A 20745-nucleotide genomic window follows, 5' to 3' on the forward strand; every position below is an offset into this window, starting at 1 on the left:
CGTCCTAGTGGGTGTGAAGTGATATCTCACTGTGGTTTTGATTTGCATTTCCCTGATGACTAATGATGTTGAGCATCTTTTCATGTGCTTCTTGGCCATTTGTCTATCTTCTTTAGAGGAATGTCTATTCGAGTCCTCTGCCTATTTTTAAATTGGGTCATTTTTCTTTTTGTTGTTTCTGTCTACTTTTATATATGTTTTAAATTCTCCATAGTGGGGCGCCTGGGTGGCTCAGTCGGTTGGGCGACTGCCTTCGGCTCAGGTCATGATCCTGGAGTCCCGGGATCGAGTCCCGCATCGGGCTCCCTGCTCGGCGAGGAGCCTGCTTCTCCCTCTGACCCTCCCCCCTCTCATGTACTCTCTCTCATTCTCGCTCTCTCAAAAAATAAATAAATCTTTAAAAAAAAATAATAAATTCTCCATAGTAAGAAGAAGATATAAAAATATTAGATATTGTATTTAAAACTTTAAGAAACACTTTTTTTTATTTTCTGGAGAGTACTTTTCCCTCCCCCTCCCACCCCCCTACTTGAATTCCCCAGAGACCCTTGCATAATCCCAATCTCCATGTGCCATTCATAACGCGACTTCAAAAAAAGCATTTGCCCTTCAAACAAATAAATAAGCATGTTTCTTCCCTTTCTCCTTCTCAAAGGTGGGTGGGAGACACAGAGAGCAGGGCTGTCTTTGGAGGAACAGACGCTGACTGTCCCCATCACTTTGGCCTCAGTCTGAGGCTGACCCCACTACCTACCAGCCTGGTGATTCATTCCCTGATGTCCCACCTCAGTGTCTTTACTGAGATTCCTCCGGGAAGGGAGGGTCCCATCTATACCAGAAGAAACCTTCTGGGCCCCAGTCCAGCCACATCATAAGACTGGATGGCCCAGCCTCGAGACAAGCATGTCAGTGGCTTCCATAGCCAGTGGGAGAGGCTTCACCCGGGTCATGTTCCGCTGTGGTAGTCAGGCCAAACAGATGGCTTGGGATAAACAGGGGGGTGGTGCTGGGTTGAGGGGGTGGAGGTGGCTTTGAGTGGCCTCAGCCTCCCTCAGAATCCTGGAGAAAGAGGCAGGGAATGTGAAGGCCATGCCTGAGGAAGGGTATGCTACAGTTTAGTGCCTTCCAAACGTGTGTGGGATGTTTTTAGCAGTAGAACACTTGTTCAAACAAATCATTACAAGACATAAGACAGAGGAAAAAGGAAAAAGGAAGCTGCTCCAGTTGAAGAGGCAGTGAGAAGCCCAGAGCCTCCCCGCCCTCCATGCCACGTGGCACCTCTGGGAATTCTGGGTCTCAGAAAAACACGCCGATCCTGTTAACACAGAGTCGTTATATGAGAGCGCTTGGGAACTCAACACATTCTGTCTCTTTGAGCCTTGCAATGGGCTCTAGAGGCCTGAGGAGAAACCCGGCAGCAAGGCAAGCTCCCACCTGAGATACTCGGCCCATGCCCCCAAGCAAAATGGCTTCTTGCTTACCCGTCATCAGCCAAGGGCTGGGGACATGGACCAGGGTTCGGGTGGGCTGAAGGAAGCTGAGAGAGACAGCAGCTACAGTGGCCAGGTCTCCGCCCCTGCCAGGTTCCCTTCCAGCAAGAGAGCATGGAACTCAGTGTCTGCCTCCCTCTCTCCCTCCCTCCCTCCCTCCAGCAGAGTTGCTTTGACCTGAGTGGTCCACATGCAGCTCCTCCCTCAGGCCCCTCTACCTGTCCCTCTCCTAACCTGAAGAGAGATGTGAGTACCCCTAGTCCCACCCCAGAAAATATGACATAGAATTTCCTCAAACCCAGATTCTGGTTCTCAGCACAGTCAGTCTCTAGGGCCTCGCCATGTGACCCCAAATGCCTGTGGGGTTAGTTCTTTAATTAGAGAATGGGCCCATTTTTTGCTGCAGGATGGTGTGTGGGGGCATTTGTAAGGCAACAAAGAGGTGGGCAAATAACTTCACTCTGAGTGTCAGTTATCTCATTTGCCCACTGGGGAGCATAGTACCTACCCCATAGGGCTATTTTGAGGATTAAATGAGCTCATGCATATCCAAGCCCAACAGCAGCTCGGTTTAGAAGCAGTTCCATACCAGAGAAAGGGCATGACGCTGTCTTTAAATGATGTGTCACCTCAGATGAGGCATTTCCTCTCTTTGAGCTCCAGTTGTGTCATCTGTAAAATGGGCATATTAATATCTGTTATCTATCACAGTTGCTAGAGGAAATAGAGATAATTCACACAAAGTGCTTAATACAGTGCATGGCACAGGGAAAGTGTTCAAAATATGGTAGTAACAGCTATAATTATTACCACTTTTACTTTTATTATTATTACTATCATTTAGCTAGAAGGGCAATGTGATTTCGTAGCTAAGCACATAGACTCTGGAGCCAAACTGCCTAGGTTTGAATTCACTTCACCACTAGAGCTGTGTGACCTTATGCAAGTTACTTAACCTCTCTGTGCCTATGTTTTTTAAAACCATATGAGGGGATTAATAATTGTATCTATTTCATGGAGTTGCTGCAAGAATTAAATTATTGTATGGGAGCGCTTTGAAGAGTGCCTGGCAAATTGTAAGTGCCTTGAATGGGTTTGCCTTTAACAGTAGTGATAGTTCTGTTGCTATTATTATTATTATTATTATCATCATCATCATCATTATTAACAACCGAACTCTGAAAGCCTTCACCTTGGATCCGATTAAGAAGAGCCACAGTGCAACATGTTCACCATCCCACTAATGGTTTAGCAACTCGGAAGCTGTGTGACTTTGGGCAAATTACCTCCCCTCTCTGAGCCCGCTTTTATTTCTCTCCAAAACGCGAGTTATACTACCACCCATAATGGTGCTTCTAGGTTGTTAGGCTTCATTAACGAGCGATGACCCGTGGGAAGCTTCTAGCTTGTAGTTAATTAGGCCCTTGTCCCAATGCCCTGCCTAAATCCAGCTCCCTACCCCACCCCTGCGGGAGAGCGCTTGGATTCCTTCCTGCTGGGCGCGAGGGGTGGGGGGCGGGGGCTGCCCGGCGCCCGCTGCCAGGCCCTATTCTGGGGGCCGAGCGATCCCGTGGCCGTGCCAAGCTTCCCCGGGGATCAGGTTTCTGCTGACGCGGTGCCAGGCACGTCTGCTTCCAGGAACCGGCAGCCGCATTTAGCCGCGGGCCGCACATGAAAGGGCTGCAGTCGGAAACGTGACGTTGTGTCAACAGGCGAGGCAGGTCAGCGCTGGGTGAGACCATCCCGGCAGGCCCGGAGGGTCACGCCCTGTCTGAAGGCGGCCGGATCCCCAGCCTCGGCTCCCCTACCTCAAAGCCAACACTTCACCCCCTCACACTCACACACACCCCTTTTAAACAGAGGTCCTCTTTGTCCCGAATGGGCGAAGGGCTGGGGTGCAAGCCCCTCCTCGCATCTCCCTGGGAGCCACTTGGAACCTGCTGCAAGTGGGCTAGAAGGAAAGGCAAGGGCAAAGGGGGCAGCGGGGCAGCGGCTCCCTTGAGGGGTGTGTGACCCCGCAAACCCCAGGAGGGCGACTCTGGGTCGACTGTTAGGTGTCTGAACGCTCACGTGTTTTTTTTAGTTCAGGTTGCTCCAACCACTTCCTTCAGTCTCCACGGAGACTCCTTGAGTTATGGCCCAGGAAAGAGAGAGGGGCATGCAAAGGGCGTTTGGCCCTGATTTCAACCCCATGCTCCATCCCTGGGAGCAACTGACTTGTTTAGGTTTTTACCAAAAAAGCCTAGCCAGAAAAGCCTAGCCATTCATGGAGGCATTTCAAGGGACTTAGCAGGCAGGAGACCTGGAGGCCCTAAAGAGCTGGGAGAAGGAGGGACTTCCAGAATTTGCCATCTGCCTGCGACAGGACTTGTGACAGGGCTCAGAATCCTTATTTTACCTAGTCAAGACCAGGTGTGGAAGGGAGATGACAGGCCATCAGTTCATCTCCAGACTCCTGGTGCAGGGCTCCCGTCCATGATTCCATGCTGCCCCGGCGGATCACTGTGTCTTTGAGAGCATGCGTTCTGCATCTCACACAGCCAGGCAATGCTCACTCTCACCTGCTAGCTCATCAGGGGACAGGGAAGGCGACGTTGGAAGCAAACTCATGGGCAGGGGGCTGGAAGCAAACTCATGATGGGCAGGGGGCGCCTTTGCCTGGCTGAGAACTCCCTGGGGGCAGGTTCCCTGCTTAGGCTCCAGATGACCAAAGGGTTCTGGAAGGCTCAAGATACTTGGAGATCGGAAGCATGCAAGCCAGGCACTGGCCATCAGGACATCCCTGACAGGGAGAAGGAGAGAGGCAAAAATCCTCGACCGGGTCAGGTCATTTCCCACTTCTTTTCACATGGAATTTTTTTTTTTTTTTTTCATAAGAGCACTTGACTAAGGAACACCAATATTCATTCACACACAAACACACCCAATGAGAGGAAATCCAGGAAGGATGTAGAAAATAATTATGGAATGTTGCCCTCAGCAGCAATAAGACAGGATATGGCAAATCCATTAGACTTTGCTAGACTCAAAAAAGTTAGACTGGCTTGGCAGAGGTGCTATCCCCAGCACCAATTATTGCATAATAATCCATTAAATCTTTTCTCCATGTGCCTACCGCTCCAGCAAGCTCCCCAGACCCTACGGCCTAACAATTCCATAATTTGATTTTCTGTCAAGTTCTAAGGACCATGACAAAAGCAGGCCAGGGCAGGGTGGGGGGGTGGCAGGGACAATGTACTTTTTGCCTAACTCTGGAAGGAGGCACAGGGTGACCATGAACCTTTAGCAAGTGTTAAAAAAACAAACAAATATTTACCTACAAAATTGACCAAGTTTATTCATTTATTCTCTCTGACTGAATACAAGGCACATAAAAAGCTGAATGAAATGTCGCCAAGATTAACTAGTTGTTGTTTCCAGCCAAGAAGGGGAGAGCAGGAGATAGCCGTTTTCACACGACTGGGGTATTTTTAAAAAATGCAAAAGACCGGGCACCTGGGTGGCTCAGTCGTTAAGCATCTGCCTTCGGCTCAGGTCATGATCCCAGGGATCTGGGATCGAGTCCCACATCAGGCTCCCTGCTCGGCAGGAAGCCCGCTTCTCCCTCTCCCACTCCCCCTGCTTGTGTTCCTGCTCTCGCTATCTCTCTGTCAAATAAATAAAATCTTAAAAAAAATAAATGCAAAAGACCACCTTTCTCTTCCACAGGAAAAGGATTATTTTATTAAGTATTTTAAAACAACTACTTAACATTGACTCATAGATAAAAATATTTACAATTTCACACCTTCAGGAAGGCTCCAAAATATAAACACTGTACCTCTCCCTAGAGAAAAAAATTCTTCTTCTCTTCAAAAACAGGAATACATTCATTTTTCTCACTTTGTAGATCAAGTAATTATACAAATAAACATCTGAAACATTTCCTGTTTAATATACTTATATAATATATATTTATAACAGTTTTACAAATAAAGGCAATGACTTTATACCAAAATAAAAACAGGAAAAGAAAAAGTTAAAACACCATCGGCGATCAAGCATAGTGCATTTTGAAAAGCTGGTGCAGGGCTAGCTGGACAAGTCAGAAAACAAGTACTGTGGACCAAAAATAAAACTTCTTTGAAGGAGACAGAATCCTTTTTAGCAATAAGGACACTCCCTATGCCGTCGGGCGAGGGGCATTAGCCTGCAGAAAGGATCTTGCTGTGCCAAGAGCTGGTTAGGGCTGTAAGCTAAGCTTGGTTAAAAGGAGTTTTAGGATAGAACTGAAAACCGAGTCTAGCTCTGCTTGTTGAAGGTAGCAATTTATTACTTGACTTTACGCATTTTGGGGGTGAGTGGAACTTAGGCACCTGCATCTCTCAGACCCTGCTTTGGTTCCCGGGACAGCAAGATTGTTTTCTAGGTGAGACTTAAAACAGGTGCCATAGGGCCCAGGGACGTCTCCCTCATTCCTGGCAGCTCAGCTTTACCAGGGGGCCCTTTTCAGTTCCTTATTAAGTTAATCACTACAAAAGCCTGAGTAGGAACTACATTCTCTTTATTCATCAGAGGCAGGGGGTGGGGAGCAGACCTGTAGCAATCTCCCCAAACCACTACCATGCTATGCCAGTGTCTGCTACCTCACCACTTAGCAGAAAGCTCAGTGTGGCTGCCCTCTCCCCGTGTGGTGAGTCATGGCAACAATAAAAGGGAGAAGGGTGGGGTCATAAGAGCTGGCTGGGAACAGCGCTCTGGAAAGCCCTCTTTTGAAAGTACCTTTTTCTCAAAGCCACAGACCCGGCTCCCAAAATGAAGACTGACTCACAGACCAAGACTTTGAAGCTTTTGAAAATCCAGCTGATTTGTCTGTATCTGAGGGGGCTATTCTCTGGGTGGGGGAAAGCCCAGAGATCTGCTACAATCCCCCCTAAATCTCCTGACGTCAGGCAATCCTTCATATATTCCCTACGCCAGAAGGAGCTTTCATGTCCTATACCAACACACCATAATGCGTGTGCGCGCACACACACGCACCCCAAATCTTCTCTCCGTGCCTCAGATTATCTCAGCATACACACTAGAGCAATCTTGCTGCAGTCACACTTTCTTTTTTTGGGGGGGGGGAGTAGGGAGGAAGGAAAGCAGAGCAGCAGGGTCCCCTAGTCTTTGGTTTCTAAGTTTAAAGGGGGGATCTGCTTCAAAGCTTGGAGCAGGGCAGAAGAGTCGATGGCCGGATGTGCTGGCAAGGGAGAAGGGAGTCTCTGGGGCATGAGCAAGGGGGCTGAGATCTTGTCTGGGTTCATGAAGCTGGTGAGGGCTGCTGCGGAGGCGTTGAGGCCCGGGTATAACACGGGGACGGAGGTGGGATACCAGCACTTCTCCAGCATGGGCAAGTAGGCAGTTGCTGACGGCGGGATCAGATAGAAAGGCAGACAGAAGGGAGGTTGGTGTGGGTGTGGGCCCAGGAATGGGGAGCTGATCAGGTCACTGCCAATGAAGTGGCCTTCATCATCGGAGAGCTGCATTCTGCTCTTTTTTGTTGGGGGTTCTTCCGATTCTTGCTTAATAACACCGATCCTTTCTCCCATGGTGAACCTGCGTCCATGATCGCTTTTGAAATACTGCTGCTCACCACGCAAGTCACCCTTCTCGGATTCTCCTCCATAGCCACTGTCTGTGTCCGTGTCACTGCCACTCTGCTCCCCACTCGAGTGCGCGAAAGTCCGCTGGATGACCGGCACACAGTTTTTCCCAGGGCCTTCAGAGCCTTTGGCCAGGGAGCTGGGTTTCTCCTTGAAGTCCATGGCTTTGGGAGCTGGGTCTGATGGTTTCCTGGAGGTACCCCCTTGTAGCAGCTCTGAGACCACACGGTGAAGGTGGGTGACTAGCTGGGAAGACTTCAGGTCCCGAGTGTTCTCATGCTTGGCCAGGTACTGAAGCACCTCCCGGGCACACGTCTGGAAACCTGAGCAGAACATCTCTTGACCTGCTTCAACATTTCTCCCCGACAGCTCACCTGGATCAACACAGATCCAAAGGAAGACGTTTCAGAAGGCCCTGTGGTTCACCTGGGTACCTACACCTCAAAGACTGGAAGCTTTCCTCTCTCTGTTATTAGCACTCACTGATTCGTGTTCCTAACTCCAAAAGTAATATGATCAGAAAAAATTTGGGTTATACTGAAAAGTACAAATAATAGAACAAAAATAATCCATTATCCTACCACTCAGAGGTAAAATATGAGTTCTAAGTGTCGCATAATATCCCATCACAGAAACAGAACATAATTAATAGCGATGGGACTATTTTTCCTCTTGTTGAATCGATAGCTTGTTCCTGAGTTTTCATTATACATGACACAGCAGTGAACATCCTCATATGTTTATAACTAGAGTCAATTTATAGAACATCAGTCTTACCAGAGCAAGATCGGACAGAGACCAGTCATAGAATGAGATAAAGAATGAGGAAACGATGCCACCCAAGTAAGCTTATTTTCGATTAAAAAAGTTGCAGTTGTGCTGCAATCTTTAAATTTCAAAGCTATTTCTAAGCCTTTTCCATGTATTCTATCCACAAGCCCCGAAAAATCAGGTACGATCATCTTCCTATTTTCAATGAAGAAACTGGCAGAAGCACCTGCTAGGTTTTTGTGATTCTCATCATACTAGTCTTGGAAAGAAGGGCAAGAAGAATGGAATGAGGGAGTGGGTAGAAGAATTTCTTCCCGGTCTGTACAGTATTATTTGGAAGGGGTGAAACTAGAAGGTTACAAGCTGACTGTGATTCTCTGGAAGTTGGTAGAAACTAATGATGAAACTTCAGTGGTTTCATTAGATTGTGCAACTCACCAAGATACCTAGTGGCTATTCAGGGAACCACATGAAATGCAGGAAAAGCTCCTGCTGTCATCCTGCCAGGATCATACCACACACAGAGTGATAAGGAAGTAGAGAAACAGGAAAACACTGGGGCATACCCATGATTTATTCTCCAATGAAAGCGGACTAAGAAGACCAACTGTAAAACACCCACGATACAAATTATAGGTGCCTTGGCATTTTAAACAGGAGGGGGAAAATGTCCCAGAACCCAGAAACCCTTAAACCAAAATGCCACGGAAATATTTCACCACTTGACTAATACGTATTCATGCCAGGTGGCATACAGCAGCATTCCGAATGAAAAGTCTGACCTTTTAGGAAAGATAAAATGACATCTCCCCCAACAAATGTGCATAAGCAATTTGTTGTAGGAATGTTCTTTATACCAGATGTTGAGCCCACAGGCTATTTGTGCTACAACTCTTAGGTGATGATAACCAGACTCGGGCACTCACCAGCTTGTAAACCGCTCTGCAGGGCAATGATTTTCTGCTGCTGCTGGTCAATTAGGTTTGTTAGTGCTTTCACATGCTTCAAGGTAAGTTCCAGAACCACTGCTTTTTCCAAGTGACCCAAAGTCTGGAATAAAAAGAGCCTTAGTCAACAGTGAGCTCAGAGAAGTCCCACCTCTGGGACACTTATTAGCAATGGGAAATATCTCTAAAGGAAAAAAAAAATATGAAATAGCCTCTCCTGGTTGACTACATTTAGTTTTAAGTTTGGAGATGATGTTTTTAAAAAGTGTGTGCATGTATACATACATGCACACACTTCTGATTAAAGAATAAAAAATGAGCGTCACTTATCTTTGGAGGCATTTGGGAAGAGGCAGCTACATCAGGAGAAAGCTCTGACAGATAAATTTCTCCAGCAGCCGCAGCTGACCTTAACTCAGGGGAATCCGGAGATAACATTTCTCTGCAGTGGTGTCAACCTGAGGAGGGACTTCTACTGTGTCTGGCAGCCAAGAGGCTTCCCCTAGCTTCTTTCCTGACACCCTTTCATAACTTTCAGCTCATCCAGGCTTTTTACTTCCTCCTCAAATACTATTTTTTTTTTTCCTTTCCCAACCAAAGGCTGCCAAAGCCAGTAAGCTGTTGGCTACCGCCAAGAAAGGACAGGACATAAAAATCACGCACCCAAACAAGTCCTCTTTATTTTTAAAAAGGGGGAGGGCGACAGAAAGGGAGTAAATAAAATCTGCGTGTTCCTTGGTTTACCCAAGTCAGCAAAACTAAAGAACCCTGAAAATCACCAGAAAGGAAAGGCTTAAACTCTTGAAAACGAAGTCTAGTTGGTGTTGGAGCCAACTTGGAGAAGTCCAATAGGTTCTCACCTCATTTGCATGAGGCTGCCAGAAAAATCCCCGGGCTGGGGAAGGGTACCCCGAAACTGCCACCCGCAAGCAAGCTCTTGAGCCGCGCATCTGGTCTGCAGTTCCCCGTGGGGCCTGCAGGCGGCGAATGACCCCCACCCGCTCTCTGGGCAGAAGAGCTGGCTTGGAGAGGGGCCAGATTCTCACTTACTGTAAGTTTGAGATGTTCGGGTAGGAGATCCTTCAGCTGGGCGATGCACTCGTTAATCCGGTCACGTCTCTTTTTCTCGATGAGCCGGTGCGGCAGTTTGTAGGTCTCCTGCAAGGCACACGGGGAGGCGGTGGGCACCAGAGGAAGCGGGTAAGAAGCCCCTCTCCTCCCCCACCCCGCGGCGCGGTAAGAGTTGGGGCCGCGGAGTCACACCCTGAACCACTTTCTGCCCCCTCTAGTCCAAGCCATTTCATAGAAGCACCGAGCCCACACCTTGCATAGCCCGGCCAAGCTCAAAGTGAGAAAACTTTTCTTGGAAACAGCGCGCGCCAGGGTCTGGGGTCCCCAGGGGCGCGGTGTTCTTACCTTGCTATCCTCGCTCCGCTTTATTCCCCGCCTCGATTTGTACACTTGGTACATGTGGGCAAAATCCATCCTGCAGGGAGAGGGGCCAGGTAGGGTCATGACTTTGCGTGCGCATAGGCTGCAGGAGCCCTGGTAAAAGCCCCCCGGATGCGGCCAGAGCTGCTCCGAGTCGAGAGCCGCGCAGAACGCAGGGCTGGAGCCGAGGCTTGAAGGGGCCGGGGAGTGCCAACTTACCCAGGTAGGTCTCCGGGTTCTAGTCCTGGAGCTTTGGGCAGGCAGGCGGGGGGCGGTTGCGCGCTGGGGATCCGCTCCATGGCGCGGCGAGCCGGGGCCACTGTGCACTCCTGTCTGCAGTAGCGGAACGTCGGGGTGAGGACTGTCCTGCAAGGGGCTTCCGGGGGGCGGGGGGTGTCTCTCTCAGCAAGGGTTCCTCTGAGTCTGAGCTCCCTGAAATCCGCTTGGGCTGCCGGGCGCTGCGGCTTTGAGGTGCTGCTTCAGTTGGGGGCGTGCATGGTGTCCCCGCGGCCTCTGGCTCCGGCTCTGCGCACAGACTGGCGGCGTGTGCTCCCTGCGCCGTCTGCGCGGTGCGAGCCAAGTGAATGAGAAGTGGGGCGGGCGGGGAGGCGGGAGGGAGCTCGGAGAGGGGGGGGGGGGGCCAGGGGGGCGGGGGGTGGGGGGTGCGAGCTGAGGAGTAATGGAGAGGCTGCGGGCTGGGTTAAATGGGAGCGAGTGGGTGGGTTGGAGCTACGTGTTCTACCCTGTGACTCCAGGCACGTCTGGCCGCTGCCAGGGAGGGAAGGAGCGACCTGCCCGCCCTCCCCCGGCTTCATCACATGAGTCTCACGTGTTGGACAACGCTCCCGCGGCTGCGAGGGAGCCCCCACCCCCAGCCTCAGCCTCCAGGTGTCTGCGGCTGCGGCTGCCTTTCCCCGAAGAGGGGGTGGCAGCACGGCCTGGGTCCTGCCCAACCGGGTGGGGGGCGCGGAAGCTGGAAGGGGCCGGGGAGCCGCTGGGCCCGGGTGGTGTGGGGGGAGGGTTGGTAACGTGGGCGAACCTGCCCCAGGGAAATGAAGTAAGTTCCCGTCTCCTGGGAGGGAACGGGGGAGGACGGATCCGCCCGCGTCTGACTCAAGCCGGGAGAGGAATATCCCCTCGCTCGCTCCAGCCCAACCCTCTTCCTCCTCCCCCTCCCGGCCGGCTCCGAGGAACCGGCGCGCAGCGGAGGGAGTCGCCCGGTCCCCCTGCCCTCCCCAGAGGCTGGTGTTTCTTTCCGTCCCGGCTTCCCCGCCCCCACCCCTCAGCCGGGCGTCCAGGAATTGCCCGCCGTGGGGAGGGGCCGAGGGGCGGGGCGGATGTCACCCCATGGGAAGCGGGCTGGCAGCCAAGCGCAGGGGCAGCCGAGGCCGCCGCCGAGCACGCTGCGCGCACCTGACCGCCGAGCGTGTGCGCCACGGCCCCCTCGCTCCCCGGGAGCTCCGCTCCTGGGTACAGCCTGCGGGCCGGCGGGCACCCTCTTGCGCACCCCCCTGGGTGTCCCAGTGCCCACCTCCACCCCACTTCGGCTAGTCCGGCACAGAAAGATACCGGGCGCGATGCCCTGCGTTCCCTGCCCCCTCCGGAGCAGAGGCTCCCGGGTCGCCTCCCCTCCGGCTGCTACGTTACACAACTGCGGCGGCGACGCCTGCCCTGCAGCAGCACGGGGCGTGACGCTTCACGTGGCCAGAGCTCGGGCCACAGGGCCGCCGCATGCGAGGCCCTTTGCGCCGCCCGTGGGACCCAGACCCCGGGGACGCGGTGTGCCCGTCGGGTGGGCCATCTCCCTGCCTGCCAGGAACTTGGGCGGCGCTGTTGGCGGTCTGCACCCGGAGCGGGAGGGAAGAGAGACTAGAAAAAACTAACTGTCCATCACATTGAAATCTTAGCACTCATTCAGTCGATACACATTTGTTGAGGCCCCTCCTTGTGACCGTTGCTAGAGATACTGTGGGGAATCAGACAGATTCTGCCCTTGAATTTACAGGAACCTCTGGAAAGAGGATAAATTGGGCAATGAGGGGAAGGCAGCCCTGGGAAAATTATATAGGTGCCACTGGCTGCCAGAAAAAAGATAAGTTTGTTTTGTTTTGTTTCAAAATTTATTTAATTCGGGCCAAGATGCGTGGGAAGAGAAGGAGGAAGAAGCTAACCCACTGCCCTGAGCTTGGGGCAGAAAGGCCTCCCACAAGCAGCCCCAGATCTCCGCAAAGCGCGCCTGGGGAGGGGGAGGGGAGGGCGGGGGGGACATACCTCCCCCGGCAAAGTCCGGGCTCTGTGACCTTCTAACTCAGCCTGGAGCAGGGAAAACAGCTGAAACTCCAAGCCCGCGGTGTGAGCCGCGCTGATGCAGTCAGAGGAGGGAGCCAGTGGAAATTCATGACTAAAATAAGGCCTGGCTGGGGATTTCACTGACCTCTGCGCTGCCCTGCCCTGCAAGTTCGGGGAGTTGAGAGATGACTGTAAGCCGTTCCCACCGCGCCTCGGGTCAGTTACCCCGCTGCTGAGTGGCCTGGCGGTGGGAAGGATTGAAAAAAAGGACAAAAACGGGGTCGCTGCGGGGACTGGGTGAAGCTTTGCCTCGGGCAGAGTTTGGGGGTGTCAGTCTTAATTGGCAGTGTCCTTGACAACCTAGAGAACTGGGATTCACACTTTGACCAAACTGGGAGTGGATTTCCTTCAGGTCGCTTTGGAGAGCTCCCACTTCCTGTTTATGTTTCACAAGCGTCGAACTCATTAGCAAGTGTGAGAAATGCCTCCTTTTCTAACTGCTAACTGGCGTTATCTCTCTTGGGGGCTCAGGGATCCTTCCCTCCCAGAATGTACTTTTGCTGGTTTCTGTTCTCAGCCATCTCTAGGGAGGGAATGACTGCGCCGCAGCTTCCTGCCGGGAGGTGGGCAGCAGAACCATCGGGGAAGGAGGGGACCGGCCTGCTCCGGGTTTGTGCTTTCAATCTAGGGCGACCTGCTTCATTGTGCGACTTTAATAAGGGTGAAGGATTGTCATGACTGCACCAAAACCACAGTTCTACCAGGAAAGAAGGGCTGGGGGAGGAAGGAACACCTGTCCCTGAACCATCATACACCTCGCTCCCCCCATGCCAGACATGAACCCGAACATTTCAGCTCCCATGGCACAATGTCGTTCTTAGAATGTTTTGATGTTATCAATACTTTTTGTCCTTACCTGTGCTACAGTTGGAAATAACAAAATATATGCATTTCCTACTTTTTGTTCCAAATGTATTCTTAAGCTTCAAGAAATAAAAGAAAAAGAAAAAGAAAGGAAGAAAGGAAAGAAAGAAAAAGTCTCCACCGTACAAAAGTTCTATCCTATCCAGATTTTATATATTTTATACCATTTCCAGATTTTATATATTTTAAACCATTTAGTCTGTTTTTCTTTTCTCAATAGCTTGTGATTATTTTTTCATCAATTTAAACAGAATAATTCCTTCCCAACCTGCATCTTTCCACCCTGAAGAATCTTAAAATTTCACTCTGTCATCTTTTGTAGATACTTGTTTAATGCTGTTTTATTTTTTAGACGTCTGCAAAAACTTTGTCTATGTTAATTCATTTAGTCCTCCCCACCACCTTATAAGGCAGGTATTAGCTCATTTTTATATTCATTTAACACATATTTATTGAGAACCACTATGTGCCAGGCACTGAAGTAGGTCCTAGGAATATATGTGTCCTCTTAAGGAAATTGAGGCTCAGGGAGGTTAAATAACCTGCCTCAGGTATAATAGCCTGAGATTAGATCTGGAACTAGACCCTAGGTTTGTTTGGCTCCGAAGCTTGTACTCTTAATCATTATACTCTTGGCTGCCTGGTAGGGTTGTATGAGTTATGCACTGTTCAACTCCAGGGGGAGCCATTCACATCACAGTCTGTGTGAGAGCACCCTCTCGAGTTGTGCATTGTAGCACTGAGCAGCTGCACTGGGTAATTCTGACATTTTGTAGCCCTCCCCTCTGTTTTGTCCTTTTAAGTGTAGAGAGAACATAATTTTGTACAGGGAAGGACCGGATTTTCCTTTTCTTTTCCTACTGAGACTCAGCATTTTGAAGGTCTGATGCTGTGTGTTGGGGAGAGTCTATCCTGTTACCTGGCCCCTTCCTGTGTAGGAAGTTAGAGCTCACTTTCTTTCTTGCTCAGATAACATCATTTTTTGCCTATTTATGGATCCTCGGGAAATTTTTTTTATCACATTTCACATATCACATTTTTATGTATCAATAAACACATACAAACACATACACTTTAAGTACATTAAGCATAGGGCAGCCAAGTCCTGATGGGGCTACGGCAATAAGCCGCCACTACCCTCTCTCTCTTACTACTGAGTAACCATTGCTCACTTAAAGAAAAACTTAAAACTATTTAGGAAGAAGCCAGCTCAATGTATTTCGGACGCCTGGGTGGCTCAGTTGGTTAAGTGTCTGCCTTCAGCTCATGTCGTAATCTCAGTGTCCTGGGATGGAGCCTGGAATGGGCTCCCTTGCGTGGGCTCCTTGCTCAGCAGGGAGTCTGCTCCTCCCTCTCTCTCTGCCCCTCCCCCGCTTGTGCTGGAGTGCCATGCGCACTCTCTCTCTCAAATAAAATCGTTAAAAATTTTTTATAAAACAATATCTCCTTGATATGTGAATTCTGATATTTTCTAGTTTAGTCTAGTCAATTTTATTTTAAAAATATTTTGGTCTTGGGGTTCCTGGGTGGCTCAGTTGGTTGGGTGGCTGACCCTGGATTTTGGCTCAGGTCATAATCCCTTGGGATCAAGCCCCGGGATGGGGTCTGGGCTCGGTGGGGAGTCTGCCTGAGGATTCTCATTCTCCCTCTCCTTCTGCCCCTTCCCCTGCTTGTGTGCTCACATGCTCTCCTCTCTCAAATAAATAAATAAAAATCTTAAAAAAATATATTCTGGTCTTTACTTGATAAATTGATTTTACAACCCACCAATAAATCCTGACCTACAATTTGAAAATGTGTTCTCTCCACTAGAGATAGTGTTGTAATTTTAGCTTGTCCCCACCAGAAAGAAATCAATAGCATTTGTACACTTGAAGATCTTTAAAATCACTTATAAAAATGTTAAATAAGACTGTTGGTTCTGGTTGAATTTGGTGTTATTAATGTCTCCATTCAGGATATCCTTGCCTTATGCTCAAATGTAGAAGTAAAAATATTCAGAGTTTCATCAATACATATAATGTTATATGCTGGTGAAATGTAGTTCCTTAATTCAGCTGCAGATGTTTTCTTCTACTGCTACATCTCTGAGAGAGTTTATCATAAAGGATATTGAAGTTGTCAAATGCTTTTTCTGCATCAAATGAGACACTCATATGGTTTTTTCTTTCATTTTGTTACTATCATGAATTATAATCTGTTAAATGTTTAACCAGGGGCGCCTGGGTGGCTCAGTCGTTAAGCGCCTGCCTTCGGCTCAGGTCATGATCCCAGGGTCTTGGGATCGAGCCCCGCATCGGGCTCCCTGCTCAGCAGGAAGCCTGCTTCTCCCTCTCACCACTCCCCTTGCTTGTGTTCCCTCTCTCGCTGTCTGTCTCTCTGTCAAATAAATAAATAAAATCTTTAAAAAAAAAAATGTTAAACCAACCTTGAATTCCTGAAATAAGCCAATCTTGATCAATGTATTATCCTTATTTTTATTGCTAAATTTGATTTGCTAGTATTTGTGAGGGATTTTGTGTCTGATTGTGAAGGGTATACATCTGTAGTTTTTCTTATAATCTTTGTCAGGTTTTGTTGTCACAGTAATGCTGGCCTCATAATACAAGTTGGGAAATTTTTCTTCTTTTTTCTGGAAGAGCTTATGTAGTATTTGGTACTATTTCTTTCTTTTGTTCCTTTTTTTTTTTTTAAAGATTTTATTTATTTATTTGAGAGAGAGAGAATGAGAGACAGAGAGCACGGGAGGGAAGAGGGTCAGAAAGAGAAGCAGACCCCCTGCCGAGCAGGGAGCCCGATGTGGGACTCGATCCCAGGACTCCAGGATCATGACCTGAGCCGAAGGCAGTCGCTTAACCAACTGAGCCACCCAGGCGCCCCGGTACTATTTCTTTCTTAAATAGTAGGAGATGTTGCCTGGGCCTGGAATTTTCTTTAGGGGAAGGTTTTTTACTATGTATACATTTTCTTTAATAGATGCCAGATATTTAGAATTTTTATTCTTGGGAATAAAGAAGCGCCTGGGTGGTTCAGTCGGTTAAGCATCTGCCTTCGGCTCAGGTCATGATCCCCAGATCCTGGGATGGAGCCCTGCTCCAGATCAGCAGGGAGCCCTCTTCTTCCTCTCCCTCTGCCCCCTCCCCTCTGCTCGTGCTATCTCTCTCTCTCTCAAATAAATAAATAAAATCTTTAAAAAAAATAAAAATAATAAAATTCTTATTTTGTTCTCAGTTTTGGTAATTTTTGTTTTTTAAGGAATTTGTCTATTTCATTGAGATTTGTTAATATATTGGTAAAAAGTTTTATCCCTTTAATGTCTATATAATCTAAAGTGATAAATACTTTCTACTCTTTTAAAAATTTTTTGTTAATTTGTGTTTTCTTTTTTTTCTTGATCATCTTGCTAAGAGTTGTATTAATTGTATTAATCTTTGCAAATACCCAAATTTTTATTTTGTTTTGATTTTCTCGATTATTCATTTTAAAGTTGATCAATTTTCTCTCTTATTTTTCTTATTCCCTTTCTTCTAGCTATTTTGGATTTAATTTGTTTTGAGTTTTCTAGTTTCTTGTGATGTAAGGTAATATCACTGATTTTAAACCTTTCTTCTTATAAGTATTTAAAGCTAAATTTTAAGTATTTATAAGTCATTTCATTATAAGTATTTAAAGCTAAAATTTTTCCTCTAAGCACTGCTTTCACAGGGTATTTGTATTTTATTTATCATTCAGGTCAAAATATGTCCTAATAGTTATTGTCAGTTTTCTTTGATTCATGGGTTACTTCAAAGGGTATTGTTTAATTCCCAAATATTTGCAAATTTTCCAGGAAACCTTTTTCTTTTTCTTTTGAAATAATTATAGAATCATAGAAAGTTACAAAAATAATACAGAGAAGTTCCATGTACCCTTCACTCAGTTTCCCCCAATGGTACCATTTTATGTGACTATAATACAATATTAAAACAAGGAAATAAGGGGCGCCTGGCTCAGGCAGTTAAGCGTCTGCCTTTGGTTCAGGTCATGATCCCAGGGTCCTGGACAGTTTTCAGATTTTCACCCATTTTACATGCACTCACTTGTATGTGTGTCTGTATGTGTATAGTTCTATGCAGTTTTATCACATGTGTAGATTACTATAACTACTGTCACCATCAAGATGCAAAACTGTCCTATCACTACAAAGTCCTCTCATGCCACCCCTTTATCCCTTTATAATCATACCAATTCCTTTCACCTCTCCTATCCCTAATGTCTGGCAACCACTAATCTGTTCTCCATCTCTGTAATACTATCATTTTAAGAATGTTATATAAATGGAATCATATAGTTTGTAACCTTTTAAGATTGAAAAATTTTTTCCACTCAGCATAATCTCTTGAGATCCATCCAAGTGGTCATGTGTATCAACAGTAAGTTTCAATGAGTGGTGTTCCATGATGTCGCTGTGCCATGATTTGTTTGCCCATTCACCCACTGAAGGGCAATGGAGCTGTTCCAATTTTTTGTGATTATAAAACTACTATGAACATTTTTCTACATGTCTTGTGTGGACATGTTTTCTTCTCTGAGACAATGGGCCATATAATAATGTATGTTTATAAAGAAACTGACCAACTGTTTGCTGGAGAGGCTATCCCATTTTACCTTTACAATTGCAACGTATGAAAGATCTAGTTTCTCTTTATCCCTACCCACATTTGCTATTGTCACTATTTTTTTTTAAAGATTTTTATTTATTTATTTGTCATAGAGAGAGAGTACAAACAGGGGAGTGGCAGGCAGAGGGAGAAGAAGACTCCCCGCTAAACAGAGAGCCCCATGCAGGACTCTATCCCAGGACCCTGGGATCATGACTTGAGCCAAAGGCAGACACTTAACTGCCTGAGCATCCCTGCTATTGTCACTATTTTTAACTTTAGCTTGTGCAAATAGGTGTGTAATTCCAGGTATCTTTTTATGTTGGTTTCTAATTTATTATTATTTGGTCAGAAGATACACTCTATTAGATTTTAATTCTTTGACGTTTATTAAGATGTCTTTCATTACCCAGCATATAGTCTATCTTGACGAATGTTCCCTGTGGGTTTGAAAGCATGTAAATTCTGTAGTTGGGTGCAATATTTTATTAAGTTGGTATTTTATCAAGTTGGTTACAGTGCTGTTCAAATATATCTCTCTACTGATTTTTTCCCTCTCTGCATCCTAAAATTACTGAGACAGGAGTATTAAAATCTTTCCAAGTATGAGTGAAGCGTTGTCCATTTCTGTCATTTTTCTTTATGCATTTTGGAACTCTATTCTTAGTTGCAAGTACATTTAGGATTGACATATCTTCTTGATGATTCTTTTTTCTCTTATCATTAAATTTTTTTCTTTCCTTATAGCATTTTTCTTTCTCTTTCTTTTCTTTCTTTCTTTCTTTCTTTCTTTTCTTTCTTTCTTTCTTTCTTTCGTTATCTCTACCTCAACAATGGGAGGCTGACTACATGAGTCTCCATCCAGGTCCCAACAACAAACACTCTTTCCACTTATCCTTTCTTTTTTAAATTTTTTTTATTAACATATAATGTATTATTTGTTTCAGGGGTACAGGTCTGTGATTCATCAGTCTTACACAATTCACAGCGCTCACCATAGTACCTACCCTCCCCAGTGTCCATCACCCAGCCACCCCATCCTTCCCAACCCCCTCCACTCCAGCAACCCTCAGTTTGTTTCCTGAGATTAAGAGTCTCTTATGGTTTGTCTCCCTCTCGGGTTCCATCTAGTTTCATTTTTCCCTCCCTTTCCCTATAATCCTCTGTTCCGTTTCTCAAATTCCTCATATCAGTGAGATCATATGATACTTGTCTTTCTCTGATTGACTTATTTTGCTTAGCATAATACCCTCTAGTTCCATCCACGTTGGTGCAAATGGCAAGATTTCATTTTTTGATGGCTGCATAATATTCCATTGTATATATATATACCACATCTTCTCTATCCGTTCATCTGTAGATGGACAACTAGGCTCTTTCCATAGTTTGGCTATGTGGACATTGCTGCTATAAACATTGGGGTGCATGTGCCCCTTCAGATCACTACCTTTGTATCTTTGGGGTAAATACCCAGTAGCCTTATAGCGTTATTCTTTTTTTTTTTTTTTAAAGATTTTATTTATTTATCTGAGACAGAGAGAATGAGAGAGACAGAGAGCACATGAGAGGGGGGAGGGTCAGAGGGAGAAGCAGGCTCCCCGCCGAGCAGGGAGCCCGATGCGGGACTCGATCCCGGGACTCCAGGATCATGACCTGAGCCGAAGGCAGTCGCTCAACCAACTGAGCCACCCAGGCGCCCTTATAGCGTTATTCTTATTCTAAAGTCCAGTATTATTCTTCTATCTTTGTCTGATATTAATAATATAGCCACACTGACTTTTTGTTGTTGTTTTTTTGAGTCGGCTCCATGCGCAACGTGGGGCTTGAACTCATGATCAACAGTCACATGCTGTACAAACTGAGCCAGTCAGGCACCCCCACACTGGGCTTTTTTATACTTAGTGTTTGCATGATATATTTTTTTCTACCCTTATGCTTGCAACCTATGTCTTTATAATTGAATTGTACATTATTAAACCACATGTTGTTGGATCTTGCTTTTATATCAGTCTGACAATCTTTGCCTTTTTATCGTAGAGTATAATATATTTATATTTGAGGTAATCATTAATACAGTTGGGTTTAAATCTCCCATCTTGGTATTTATTTTTCTATGTATCCCATTTATTCTTTGTTTCTGTTTCTACTTTCCTACCTTCTTTTGGGTATATTGCATTTTTTAATCATTCCATTTTATCTCCTTTTTCTAAGTATACGTCTTTGTGGTATATTCTAGTGGCTGTTCTTGAGCAGTGGTTCTTAAACTTTATATCTATTAGAAAACAGCTGGAAGTCTTATTAAAACATAGATTTCTGGGCCATACCCCCAAAGTTTCTTACTCAGTAGGTCTGTGACAGAGCTAAAAAATTTGCCTGTCTGATAAGTTCTCAGATGCCATTGATCATGTATGTCTGGGAACCATACTTTGGTAATCTCTGCCCTAAAGATTATATTCTATACCTTTAAGTTATCACAATCTACCTTTAAATCATATGCTGAAAAATACTATTATACAGTTTTACAGATATGTAAGAACCTTACAGCAATACAATTCTATTTATTCCTCCTCTTAACCTCAGTGCTCTTATTATTTATATTTTATTTCTGCATAAATTCTAAAGATTT

General features: G+C 46.5%; 1 protein-coding gene across 3 annotated transcripts; it reads right to left on the reverse strand.

Moving 5' to 3' along the window:
• Window positions 1-5184: 5184 nt before the first annotated feature.
• BHLHE40 (basic helix-loop-helix family member e40) lies at window positions 5185-13410 on the reverse strand. Of its 3 annotated transcripts, none has more exons than XM_044916581.1 (6): window positions 12701-13410; window positions 10486-10828; window positions 10252-10321; window positions 9886-9993; window positions 8815-8938; window positions 5185-7491 (listed from the first exon to the last, which is right to left on the reverse strand). In XM_044916581.1, exons 2-6 carry the CDS (start codon window positions 10563-10565, stop codon window positions 6635-6637), a joined length of 1239 nt encoding a protein of 412 aa, XP_044772516.1. In that variant the 5' UTR covers window positions 10566-10828; window positions 12701-13410; the 3' UTR covers window positions 5185-6634. The 3 variants fall into 3 exon arrangements, with proteins under 3 accessions (XP_044772516.1, XP_044772518.1, XP_021550951.1); XM_044916583.1 differs by having other exon boundaries at window positions 12538-12822; XM_021695276.1 differs by lacking the exon at window positions 12701-13410 and having other exon boundaries at window positions 10486-10890.
• Window positions 13411-20745: the final 7335 nt, after the last annotated feature.

Source organism: Neomonachus schauinslandi, chromosome 1, assembly GCF_002201575.2.
Source record: "Neomonachus schauinslandi chromosome 1, ASM220157v2, whole genome shotgun sequence".
In the NCBI taxonomy this organism is placed as follows: Eukaryota; Metazoa; Chordata; class Mammalia; order Carnivora; family Phocidae; genus Neomonachus; species Neomonachus schauinslandi.

Bases quoted from the DNA above. Each gene is read 5' to 3' on its own strand.
- BHLHE40 (XM_044916581.1), bottom strand. From the start codon at position 10,565: ATGGAGCGGATCCCCAGCGCGCAACCGCCCCCCGCCTGCCTGCCCAAA. The intron at 9,994-10,251 runs GTAAGAACACCG...TGTGCCTTGCAG, and splicing joins AGCGGAGCGAGGATAGCAAG to GAGACCTACAAACTGCCGCA. The intron at 7,492-8,814 runs GTGAGTGCCCGA...GTGTTGATCCAG, and splicing joins GCAGAGCGGTTTACAAGCTG to GTGAGCTGTCGGGGAGAAAT.